The sequence below is a fragment of the Pseudopipra pipra genome, chromosome 10 (assembly GCF_036250125.1).
Source record: "Pseudopipra pipra isolate bDixPip1 chromosome 10, bDixPip1.hap1, whole genome shotgun sequence".
In the NCBI taxonomy this organism is placed as follows: domain Eukaryota; kingdom Metazoa; phylum Chordata; class Aves; order Passeriformes; family Pipridae; genus Pseudopipra; species Pseudopipra pipra.
Genome location: NC_087558.1, coordinates 23562486 through 23575624, shown reverse-complemented (window position 1 = coordinate 23575624; position 13139 = coordinate 23562486). Strand labels below are relative to the sequence as shown.

Sequence of the window (13139 nt, the reverse complement as noted above, 5' to 3'; positions counted from 1 at the left end):
ACGACATGAAGACCATGTCCAGGCAAGGTCAGATGAGAAAAAAACGCTTCCCCTTTCACAGAATTTAAAAAATAAGGAGTTGGGAAGGGAATTTCCAGCTCCCTTACAAGCATATTTCAGAGCTTTAACTCAGGAGAAATTTCGTCTCTCTGCCCACAGACCAGCAGACAGCACCAGAGCTTGTCTTCATCACTGCAGGAAGACTTGCTGATACATCTCTACTGGCGTCAAACACAATCCCCTGTTGTTTCAAATTTCCACTTCTAGCCCTATCTTGTGACCTTCACTGTTGCTTTTGTTGAGCTCTGTGTTTAAGCAAGATAAGGTGTGTTTTCTATTCCCCTTCCCCTGCTGAATGTGACTCATGCTGGGATTGCTCTTGAGACCCTTTCAGTCATCTGAAGGGCAACTGGTTTGGACTTTGGAGGACTATGGGCAGCACCAGGGACCTTCAGTGTCTCTAATGTGATGGGAGCTGAGAGGATGGGCCACTTGGCAGGACCAGCCCTTGCAGTGTCTCACCTGACTCTCATCAGGCAGGAGCTGGAGATCCTGCAGCCGGTCCCTGCTATGCAGAGCCATTCTCCCACTGCTCTGTGACACTGTTCAGGCAACATCAAGCCACCTGAAAGTTGAAGTCCTCTCAGTATCATGGTGTTGCCTTTTTACTCCTAACATGGAGGTGTTGGGGGCTGTTCAGTAGTGACCACGGGGACAGTTTGTTCCCATTTCCCACCAGAGCTGAGCCTGGATTTTCTGGTAATCTAAGAAGGGGATTAAAGCCCCCCCCAAAATAGCCTTTTATTTTGATCTCCTTGGCACTTCAAAAGAACAATTAAATCACTCTTAAGCTGCTAGAACATACTTTGCTCTCAGTTCCTCAGCCAGGAATGGCCAGTCTGTCCTTTTTAAGCCTGGCAAGCATCTGCCAGCTAACTCACTTGCCTTGTGCTGTCAGCTTTCCTTCTCAGTTCACTGGCATTGCTCCTGAGCAAAGAAGTCTGACCCCCATGGCCACCTGACCCAGCAGGTTGTTTTCTCCCCCAGAGAAGGCAACCCCATGCAAACCATGGGGTGGCTACGGCGGAGTCAGGTGCTCCCCCAAACAGCATCGTGCCCCACTGCCTGATGTGTTTTCCCTTTGGTTAGGGCTGATGCATGCATTTATACAGGGTGGAAAAGGAGAAAGCATGGCTGGCATCTGAAAGGGAGCAAACAGCTCCAAGGGTTGTGTTCACAGCCTGTCCTGCTGAAAGGCTGCTGCCGTCAGGGTTTGGGTACACATCGCCGGCACTCCCCGGCTGATGCACACCACGAGCCTGTAATCTGTGGCTGATGGTAGATTACTTGAAGCTGGGAAAAGGTGCTTGGAAAATCTGTGCCCTTGGGTTTTATGGCTTAACTGGAGGAGCAGAACAGCACTGCTAAAAGTAGTTACATGTTCAAGCTCAGGTTTTGTCTCTGAGAGCGACAGATTCACAAAGTCGTGCCCAGGCTGTGCATTATTACAAACTTGGAGGCTGGAACTAACTCGAGCTAAATCATGAGGTGCCGTCCCCAAACCCTGCAGCACATCAGGGGGATGACTGGAAAAACTGCACAGCAGGTTTGCTTACATTTAAACAGTTTAATAAAAATAAAGAAGTCAATGGAATGGCTTGTATTGACTTTTATTGATTCACAGCCTTGAGGGTTTCTGTAGGGATGAAGACTGGATGGAGCAACAACGCTGTGTGGGGCAGCTGTTCAGTGTCAGAACTGGAGCTGGAGGAGAAGGAGCACACAGCCATCCCAGGATGGGTGAGGGCACAGCAGCTGGGAGAAGGCAGCCTGGCACTGAACCCCAGGGCTCTGGCCCTTTGAGTTGCTGCTGAATCTCATACCAAAGGGCTGTTTCTATTTGCTGCCTCCCACAGCAAACACAGCTCCAGGGCTGAGCAGAAACAACATCTTGAGGACACCAGGAGCCTGAACTGTTGACATGCCAAGATTAATGTGCAGTGACTTAAATCAGTTTATTTAGGAGTTCATAAAATGTAAAGCACTGAAGGAAAGGAGAAGAGAAAGCTGTAAGGGGTGCAGTGTGGTCCAGGAGTATCCCATGGATTCACAGTGTACTTTCCAAAACCCAGTTATCTTGTAGAGACAGCTTCTTAGCAAGAAGCATTTGTTGACTGCATATAGTTCTCCCTGCAGACATAAAAATTTCAATCAGCCACGCATTTGAAGGGAAGAAGAGCAGCTGAGAAAACATTTGCCCTTTTTCAAAGAGCTTTATTTACTTTAGGATCAGAGTGATTTAGCATGGAGGCACCAGCCGGGGCTGGAGGCAAAGCTGCACTTCCCTTGAAGAGGGAGTTGAGGATTAGATCAAAAGTGGAATTTAATCCTGGTATCTTTCACTTGAAATATTTAACAAAGTGCCTCCAATTTACTTTCAGCAACTTCTCCAAGAACAGTGGTGTCCTCAGGCTTTGAGGGAGTGAAATACTGGGCTGCTTGTCTGGAGGAAGCGAGTCATGTGCATGGCCCTCCCTGCCTCATTACCGTGGGTAGAGGTGAATGTTCCCATCCCGTGATGGAAACCAAGCAGGGAAGGAAGAGTGGAGCACCAAGGGAATGAACAGGGTGATTTAATATCCTAGAACTGATGCACAAAAGACCTGATGCCTTGAAGGGATCACAGGGGACAGCACAGCTGACCTCTGTATTTGCAGGGCACGTCTCTCCCAGGCTGACTCTGTTTTTAGAGGGAGTCTCTCCCTTCCCTGTGGGCTCAGTGCTCAGGGTGCTGGCTTTGGGACAGGCAGGGGCCCCTGGCAGAGCTGGCTCTACAGTCAGGCAGGACACTGTGGTGGCATCGCTGATGGCAACATTGGACAACAGCCTCTAAGCACAAGCCAGTTGCTTTCTGTCTCCCCCACCTTTTCTGACATGAAGTTTAGCTTACAAAACACAACACTGGTTTTAAATGCTTGGGGAAAAATTGTGAATATTCAGGCCAAGCTCTCAGTTCCAGAGTGCATGGGTCCATCTGGCTTTGCATGTCCCTTGGGTGGCCAGGAGCCCCAGACTGAGTGGCTGGACCAGGCATGTGTTGAAGCTGCTCAGAGGAGAATGAGAAGATGCTGGCACTCACTGGTGGCACTGGGAGAGAAGCAAAAGACAACTCAACCAAAGCCAGTCAAAAACCCCATGGTTATGCTGTGTGATGAAAATTAGAGGAAGCTGGAGTTGCAGAGAGTCACAGAATCACAGAATATGCTGAGTTGGAAGGGGCCCACAAGGATCATGGAGTCCAACCATTAACCATCCCCAGGACCATCTCCAGGAGTCACATCATGTGCCTGAGAGGATCATCCAAACACTCCTTGAGCTCTGTCAGCCTTGGTGCTCTGCCCACTGCCCTGGGGAGCCTGTTCAGTGCCCAACCACCCTCTGGGAGAACAACCTTTTTCTAATATCCAACCTAAACCTGCCCTGACACAACTTCAGGCCATTTCCTCAGGTCCTGTCACTGGTCACCACAGAGAAGAGATCAGTGTCTGCCCCTCCTCTCCCCTCACAGGGAAGTTATGGACTACAATGAGGTCTCCCCTCAGTCTCCTCTTTTCCAGGCTGTCAGTGGCAGGTGCAGAGCTGCGTGGGGGAGCCAAGGTTCAGCCACAGCACACAAGCCCCAAAGAGCAGAGGAGCATCACTGCACGTGGGGGCAGCAATTCCTTACAACAATAATAGCACAAAACCACCTCTCTGATTAATCCTGCATATAAAGGCCAGGTTGGATGGGGCTTGGGGCAACCTGGTCTAGTGGATGGTGTCCCTGTCCATGGCAGAGAGTTTGGAGTGAGGTGGTTTTTAACCATTCTGTGATTCTGTAAATGGGTATAAATATGTGTTGGCTCTTCGGTGCTGATTTACTATCCCCTCCCTCTACAGAAAACCACCTCTCTTGGGTGCTCTGAGGCAGCTGCTCCCTCTGACACCTCTTGCTGTGCAGAGGAGGTGTGGGGCTCACGGGAAGGTGGGACATGCTCTGGGGACATGGTTGTGTTAAACCTCTGAGTGGTGCTGACAAACCAGTTCTTCTGACTTCCCGCTGCCCAGTGCTGTGTGCTGGGTTTGCCTTGGCAAACAGAGGGCTCTCTGAGGTGGGATGGGCACTTTGGGTGTAATCACCTGTGCATGTAAACCTACCAAACTACCTTTGGGTTTGGGATGGGGTGAGACCAAACAGCCTCTCCCTCAATGGGAGGGTGTGGGAGCAGAAGACCTTCAGAAAAAATAGTGAGGAGGGAAAGCTTAGCACACGTTCAAGGAAACTTTTGTGCCAGAGAAAAGCTTTAAAGTGAGAAGGAATTCATTTTCATGAAGGATGCTGTGTATGTTGTCTTTATCTACCTGCTGAGAGGTAACTCCCTTGCTACAAGTGATAAAATTCTCACAGACAGGCCTGGAGGCTCCCACAGAGCAGCCAGGCAGGCCATAAAGCACAGGGGAAGAACTCAGCCTGGGGTTTTACTGCACATGTCAAAGGTGTTGTTATAGAAGCACCAAAACAGGTTTCCATTTTTGCCTTTTTGGCGAGCTGTATGGATCATTTGGATACATACTGCAGTGTTCCTCGCTGTGAAAATAAATTTTCTTTAAAACTTTAGCCACAGCCTGGTGCCTGGGGTTACCTGTATGCATATCAAGCCTTACAGAGGGGGAGGTTTAGATTGGATATTAGGAAAGATTTCTTCACTGGTGGTCAAGCACTGAAACAGGCTGCCCAGGGCAGTGGTGGATTCACTATCCCTGGAGGGACCTGAGAGATGTGTGGATATGGCACTCGAGAGACAGGGGTCAGCAGTGGCCTTGGCAGTGCTGGGTGAACAGTTGGACTTGATGACCTTTTCCAACCTTAATCATTCCAAGATTCTATGATTAATCCTATTTTGCATGGCTGACAGCTCCTGAGAGTGGCCTTTGCCGGATCACAAGAGGCAGAGAGAGGAGAGCAGGGTTTAATTTTCCCCCTTAAAACGGGCAGGGTTAGGGGGGCAGCACTGCCTGTCTTCGCCTGCTGTAGAAGTTTGGTGTATTAGAGAGCAACAGCCTCTCCTGGGGAGGCTGTAGGCAGCCTCTGGTGCTGATTCCCACAGTCTGGAGAGGGAGGAGCTGGAGAAGATCCCGGGACCACGTCCCCACAGACCTCTCACACACACTGCCATCTCAGGGGAGCACTGGGTGCCAGACAGGGGTGTGCATACATAGCATGGACAAATGGGATTTACAGGTGCTGGCTTCCTCATCTTACTCCTGGGAGTGGTAATGTCAAGGGTGCACAGAAGACTGAGAAAAACAGCTCTGAAGAGGAAGAGTATTTGCAAACGTGCCTGTTCTCCAGGCATTCCATAAGCAGGATGTTTGGAACAAACCCCGACACCTTTAGTAACAGTTCAATCTGCTGAAAATATGTTATTTGACTCAAAAAGCAATCTGGGAACCTAAACATGACCCTCATCCCCATAGCTCCAGCCTCTCCCAGCCAGCCCCAACGCCCATGGGTGGGAAGGCAGGCAGTGTCTGCTGCCTCCCAGGCAGCACCATGGTGCTGAGGGGACCCACCACAGTGAGATGGTCCATTTTCTGCTAAAAGGTTTGTAATTAAGAGCTCTGGCTCCCTGACGATGCGTATCCTATAAAGCCATTAAATAAAGGAGGAGCTGTAGCCACTCTTGAAAAACTAAACAAAACAGAGAAAAAAAAAAGGTGCACTAGAGTTTGGGCTGCATTTCCAGGCTTGGGATGCTGCTTGTGTACGTGCAAACATTTATGGGCATGGATTTGTGAAGGCAGTTGAAGCCACAGAGAGGAATTATCCACACAAACTCGAACCCTAAATGAAATCTGACCTGCACGTCAGCTGGATCTCAAAGTTCTTTCACTTGCAGTAACTCTCATTAAATCCTTACTCTCATTTGAGGTACTACTTCCAGACAGTGGGATATCCTACTAGTTTAGGAGACAAAAAAGACTCCAGCCTCTATTTGATTGCATTTCCTACTACACACAGAACATTTTTTGACCCCCAAACTATTTCTGGAAATACCAGTCTGTCATTTCAGGAGAGCAGACCACCCTCCTTGTGCCTCTCATGAGTGGAATTATGTTTTACTGTGACCAGAGAGCTACTGAGCCAAATGCTTGGTAGCATTTGGTAGCATGGGCAAAGGTGCACAGCCAGTCCTGAAAACATGAGGCTTTGGACATGAGGCTGTTAGTGCCAGAAAGGGCATGTTGAGCCCACTGCCAGCATAGAGAGATGGACCTTTTAGAGAAATCCAGTAATTTTCCAGCACTACAGAACACTGCTCCTCCCACAGCACTGCTTTCACCACTGCACCAAGGGGTCAGGAGGGCACTGGCCTGCTCCCAGGGCACTGCTGGTGGACACCTTCCTTGTGTCAGGTTGGAGGTGGATGAACCTACACTTCAGGTTGCTTTGCTGGTGTCTGGCTGAAGGCATGGAATCAGGTTACAAAAACCACTGTAGTGCTGCAAAAACCCCTCAGTGCATGGTCTGGTCTTGTCTCAGAGGAAATGCTGTTTTATTCAAACACGTGATCATTCATAGTGCTTAGATAATGAACGCAGGATTAAAAGAAAAATCTCCATGTCTGGATACTCCAGTGCTTTAGGCAGCAGGAGAATAATATTTCAAGGCTGGGAGACATAAGTGTGCATAGAATTCCCCTTTTGGCCCAGCTACTGCTTGTAGCCAGGGGTGGTTATTTATGTCCCTGCTTGAGATACTCTGTAGCTCCCAAGTCTCTTGAGCAGCTCTCTTGGGTGGCCAGACCTTGCCCTGGCGCTGGTGTTACACTCTGTCCCAAATACTCCCTTTTCGCAATGACTTATTTTTCTTTTAGCATCAAGGCTGGCCTTTTTCTTCTATCACTTGCTGGAGACAATAGCAGAACAGATTTCTCCCTTTCCCCTCAAAGCTAAAGGCTTTTGTGTCAAATACACCAGCCCCATCCTCCCAGCCCTTACAGCCGGGTGTTTGGCCATGGCTGGAAAATGTTGTTTCCATGGCTGGAAAATGTTGCATGTGAGTAAAAGGGACATTGCAGTGCTACAGGAGCCGCTCTTCAGAAGTTGCTGGGGGTTTGACAGACGAAGCATGGTTGATGGAGTTTTGTTTCCTGTGGAAACCAGGCTAAAAAAAGGTTAAAATAAACCCACCCCAGGCTGACAGCTCTGTCACAACAGGCAGTATGCAGTGGCAATGCAGGGCATCTCCTCCACAGCCTGTCTGTGGCTGATCTGTGCAACAGTAACGCTCATTGAATCCTTACTCTCATTTGAGGTACTACTTCCAGACAGTGGGATATCCTCCTAGTTTAGGAGACAAGACAGACTCCAGCCTCTATTTGATTGCATTTCCTACTACACACGGAACATTTTTTGACCTCCAAACTATTTCAGCTGAGGGATGCCAGTCTTCTGAAGGCTGGGACTGAGTGTTTGCTGAAGCAATAGTCAAGGCCATGCTCTGATACTGTGGCCCTGGTTTTGGCACTAAGAAAGTCCAAATGATGTCTTTGGTGGTGGTGATGCCATTGTCGGTGACGATGCCACTGTTGGAGACGATGCCATCCTGGGTGGTGCTGCCATTCTGGCAGCTTTGGAGCTGTAAGATACACTTGGTGCCCACAGAGCTCTGCTTCTCAGCTCCCTTCCCACACCTCTGCTGCTTTTCCCAGACTATTTTCACCCACAATACTTTTCACCATACAATGCCCCAGGCTTCAAGTCATGATCACCGTGCTGATCCTGTCCGTTGATGTCTCTTCCACGACAAAGCTGTGAGTTCATTTTGACAAGCTCAGCTGTGTGGGCAATGCTTTCAGGCTGGTGAGCCCTCGCTGCCTGCAGGTGTGCAGCCTCGGACGTGTCTCAACAGTGCTGTGAACCATCAGCACTTTTAAAGAAAAATGAAATAATCAGGCCAGATCTTGTCAAATCCTCTCACCTGATGGATGGAATCTGTTTACTTTACTGCTTAAAAAAAAAAAAAAAAAAAAGAGAGAGAGAGAGAAGCTAATTAAGTCTCATTGGAGCCATACCTGCTTTCATCCAGAAGCTGCTGCCAACGCACCTCTGGACTTAGGAGAACTTGAGCATGGGCTGCCTCATGTGAGAGATGTGAACTTCTTACAGGCCCTGGAAGGGCTTAACTGCAGGGAAGGCTGAGAGCCAGGTGCACAATATCCAGGCCAGAGGCTCCATCCCAAAATTTGGCTTGGGAGTCTTTGCAGAGGAGAGACAAGAATGAAGAAAATTCAGGCAGCTATGCTCTGCACTTGCTTGTGAGCTGCCTACAACTGCCTGGAAGTGAACAAGAGGTACCTTAGCAATGCATTTTGGGGCTATGTCAGCTCCATAACACAAAAGGAACTAAAAGCAGTCATAGAAAGTAGCGCTGGCTTAACATGTGCTCTTGGTCCCTCATTAGACACATGAGACACTTCTGAAAGACCCAGAGGCCTCCTGCCTCTGGTACTGATTTCAGAAGAATCCCACCTTTCATGCTGGGAAGGAGAAGTCCAAAACCTTTAGGTAAGGGACTAAACTCCAAGTTGCAGTAGGATACCCGGTATTGTGGGTCGGCTTTTCTCAAGCACCAAGAATACACCATTTCTGTTGACTTAGGAGATGAGATATCATTTCAGGGGAAAAAGGAAGCTGGGCTCTCTGTAGTACATAAATCTGGTGGCCCTTGCGGGCTCAGACCTTGGCTGTGATTTTTTTAATGTCTCGCAATAGCTAGTAAGGATACAGTGTCAGATGTGAAGCTGTTGCTGCTCCTTCCTTCCACAGCCTCTCCTCTGCCCTGGGGCCACCAGGGAGGGATGGATGGATGGATGATGCAACACTTTGGCTAAATAGTTTTCTGAATAAAAGGTCTGTTTTGCAGGAGTAGCTCCCCAAACAAGCTGCTGGCCTGGTACAAAACACAGTGTCACCAAGATGTCAACACACCATGCAGGGCTTCACCCAAGAAAGGCATGAAAAGGGGTGGTAGTTTGAAGAGGTAGGAATAATGCAGGAGATTCTCTTTCCAGGCTGTGGATGGAGGCTGGTAACACCTGGGTGCAGGAGGGTTGAAGCCCAAAGGGAGCTGCAAGCTGTTCTCTGGTGCTGTTCTAGTTAGAGAAGCAGCCAGGCTGTGTCTGGCAGAGTGACAAAGCTCCTTCTTCCATGACTCATTTCAGGAGAACAGCTTTGGTAAGCAATAATTTTGCACTCCTGTGATTTCAGAGGGTGTGAATTAAAAAAAAAGAAAAAAAAAAAAGAAAAAAAAAAAGCATCAGAAATGGAACTGCCTGCAGCAAAACCCAGGTTGGCTCTACAGCATGTTGTTAAAGCAGGTGGCTAGGAATTCAGCGTGGCTGTAAGGATGTCATCCTCCCACTCACCTGCTCTGTGACTCATCCTGGTGAGCTCACCCAGGAAAGGCAGGAGGGTGCTGCCAGCCTGGCTGGGTGGAAAGGCCACAGCTGCACAAGGAGCTGATGACCCACACCAGTGAAGCTGAGGTGGAAAGGGGCAGTGTGAGTTTGACACTGTTCAGCAGTGCACTGAGATGAGGGCCAGCCTGTGGCTGGTGTGCCAAGGGGGAGAAGTAGAAACTTCCCATGTTTCCAGCCTTCCCTTTCCTGTCCCTTCAGGGACAGCAAACTCAGCAGTGGCAGTGTGGCCAGTGTGCCTGTGGAGCTCTGGTAACTGTGTTTCATCCCCCTGGAGTGCTCTGAGTGAAGCCATGAGACCTCCAGAGCAGGATCTCGTCTCTGCAGCAGTGTGATGTGTACACAGTGCATGTTGTCACCTGTACTTACCTCCCACCTCTACCAGGGGCATCCCCAGCATCACTACCTTACTTTTTGGTGCCATGACAAGCATCCATAGGGGTCACCAATACCAAAAGAATGAAAGACTCTCATGGAAAGCCCTGGCACTACAGTTTGTTTTCAATGAAAGACTGTTCTCTTTGCACTTCCACCTCGAAAGAAAACAATTCTGGAGCCCAGGAGAGTACCACTAGCCTGCCTACTGGGTTTTTACTCTTTGCTTCCTCCCTCTGTACATGGTTTTTCTGTCTCAACTGTCTCTGTGCAGCTTAGGAGATGAAGAGGAGCTTTGGAAAGGGTAGCTGAGGCTGCAGTCTGGGCTGCTGCTGCCCTCTCCTGGGTCTAAGGCGGCCAAGAAACCAAGAGGTGATTTTTTTAAAAGAGATTTTTGCAAGTCTGGGTGCAAGTCCTGCTTGGCAGATCCTCTTTCACCCTTGCAGGGAAAAAGGGGAACAGCCTTCAGAGGGTGCCAGGCCCAAGGATGCGGGTACAGGGATTGCCTGTGTGTGCCATTTGAAGACCTTTTATCAGATCCCTTCATGAATCCCAGCGAAGTTTATGACAAGACAATGCATGATCAGCTTGGGGTGCAGGGGTACAGGTGCACTGGCCCAGTATTGTGGGAGCTTGTGGTTTCTCACATCAGCTGCTGCCTGTTCCCTTGAGGATGGTTTTGTTTATATTAAATTAAAAGGCTTTCCAAATAAGATGGTGATTACTGATTACTTGTACTCCAGACAAGTCCCCAACTCTGTCCCTCACTCTGGCTCCACTGCCAGCTGGAACAAAACCTCATATGGCATCTTTTGTCCTGTCTTGCCCAAGCTTTGTCTGACCCTTGCCCAGGATCCCATCCCAGACGGAGGGAGCACCCAGCCAAGTGAGCACCCAGCCCTTCAATTCAGGAGGGATCTCACCCCACCTTGGTCCTTCTGCAACAATGTGAGGGCACCCCCCTTCCAAAATCTGAGCCTCTGTGTTCTTTTCCTTACCCCTCTGAAAAGTGGCCAAGGAATCACAGAATCCTAGAATGATTTGGGTTGGAAGGGGCCTTAAAGATCACCTAGTTCTACCTGACTGCCGTGGCAGGAACACCTTCCTCAGGGTTACTCCTGACAGAAGAACCTGTGTAGACGCCTACGAGGGTTTGGGAATAGTCCCTGGGTACACAGGAATAACACGGACAGTTCCTGCCACAGTTAATGATAAGAGGATGCAGAATCCTCCCCCATGATGCCAAGAGCCCTTAATGCAGCAATTGGCTCATGGTTTCAGAAGCCACTTAGAGGCTTATTCTGGTGTTAGTGCCTTGTGAGCGGCTGGGAGCTCAGTGCTGGAGGGCTCCAAGGCTCCGGGGTGTTAGTGGAGTCCTGGCTCTCTTCTCAGTGGGAGCACAGGAGAAGGTAGAGTCAGTGGTCTTCCTCTGCTTACAGCCTGTCCAGGAATGGGAGGCTTGGAGTCAGTGATCCAGACCCATATCTTCCAGAAAAATCATCTCAGAGCCGAAAGAAGCCCCAAGACACAGGCTGGGGCTGGAGTCCTCTGTGCCACAGAATGCTCCAGCCTCTGAATTTGAACCTAACCACATCTTGGACACCAAAGACGTCTCCAGATGTGCTACCACAAAACCCTGTGGCAGCCAGGAGCAGCAGATGGATTTCCACGGGGTGGTGCCAGACCTATGTGAAGGGAGCTGGGTGCCCTGCATATCCCTGGGCAGAGATTCCTCACCTTTTCCTTACTCACCAGCCCAAACCCGTATTGAAGCTGGCTTCACACGAGCAGCCACTCATGTTGCTCCAGGTATTTAAGAGCCAAATTAGCCCACTTACTGAAAACATCAAGTGTTTGAAGAGCTGGGGAAAAGAGGAGTTGCTGTGACATGACCCACCTCCCTGGTAGCACCAGTTGCAAAGCACAGGCACGAGGCCACCACGATGGTCAGCGTGACATGGGCACGGTGGGAGCTGTGTCTCGTTGCCCATGGGGGACCACGTGGCACATCTCAGCCCTGGGCTTGTCAGCCCTGCCATAGGAACAAACTGCGTGGGCAGTAATTCTTCCCAAAAATGCTCTTCCAGTCAGTGATGGAAAACTCCATCATGGGCTATTAAATATGAAGTCCCTGAGCCACAAATCCTGCACCAGTCGGAAGTGCCAGACTATTTATACACTCCCGTGTAAGAGCCATAGCAGACCTTTGGCTGTCTCCACTGCTTTTTGAATGTTTTCCAGTCCAGCTATATGCTTCCGAGACAGGGAGAGCAGAAATGTACTCTGTGAATTATGGATGTGTGGAGGGCCATAATGATGTTCTCCCTTTCGTAGGCTCCTCTTCTCCAAATGATTTTTAACCTGCGCCTCTCATTCAAACAGCTCTCAGACTATCTGGTAACTCTGAGCTCTCATTCCAGGGAGGGGATAACTTGGGGCATGTTGTAAGACTGTGAAGAGAAGAAAATAAAAAACCCCACTTTTGTCCTCATTCAGTACCAGCTGCCATTTTTATTGTCTTCTTACACAGTGTCACAGATCGTTGTTCACCCTGAATTGTTGATGGGCTTGTCACCACATGGACCACACAGAGGTGGAAGCTGTGAGCTAGAGGGTTGGAGACAGGGTTGCACACCAGGGTTTTGCCCAGTCTGGATGGCTGGAATCCTCCCCCAAATGCTGCTTCATCCTTCACCATCCTCTCTACTCGCTCCTCTTCATCCTCCCCAGCAGCCGGGAGGAGCGGGAGGAAGGCAGGAGGCAGACAGTGCTGGGGTGTGTGAGGAGAGGACCAAAGTGGCTGATCCTGGGGATGGAGCAGTGGTGGCCCCAGCTGTTCCCGGTCCTAGAAGGAAGTGGTGGTAGTTATGGCAGTGCTTCCCAGCCAGGCTCCCCACTCCACCACACATTGAAGCACTGAGGAGGGCACATCCCTGTGCCCGGGAGCAGCACCTGATGGGGCAGGAGGTGTGCAGGGAGCAGGGAAGCTTTCCCACCTGTTTCCCCTCCATCTCCCCAACTCCCAACAAATGCTAGCGCAGCCCCTGCACTGCCTGGGAGCTCTTGTCCCCACCCCTGGGAGGCTGCAGGCAGGTCACTGAGCAGCTGTGGCTTGTCCCTCACCCTCGCAGTGGGGATGAATAGGACCATGCACCCAAGGCAGCTCCATTCCATCTGCATGGAGTGTGAAGAGAGTGAGATATGATGTGCAGCAGGAGCAAATTCTTGGTGTCCTAAGTACAT

The 13139-nt window shown here is 49.9% G+C and overlaps 1 protein-coding gene across 2 annotated transcripts in view; it reads left to right on the top strand.

Annotated features, from left to right (window-relative positions):
* BOK (BCL2 family apoptosis regulator BOK) overlaps positions 1-12385 on the top strand; it is a 35004-nt gene extending 22619 nt beyond the window's left edge. The window contains exon 5 of one of the 2 annotated variants that reach the window (XM_064666857.1): positions 11336-12385. In XM_064666857.1, coding sequence (XP_064522927.1) covers positions 11336-11368 — 33 coding nt within the window. In that variant the 3' untranslated portion in view covers positions 11369-12385. Of the gene's footprint in view, positions 1-159; positions 1651-11335 lie in introns of those variants that run through there. The other variant, XM_064666856.1, reaches the window with a different exon arrangement.
* The last annotated feature ends 754 nt before the right edge of the window (positions 12386-13139 follow it).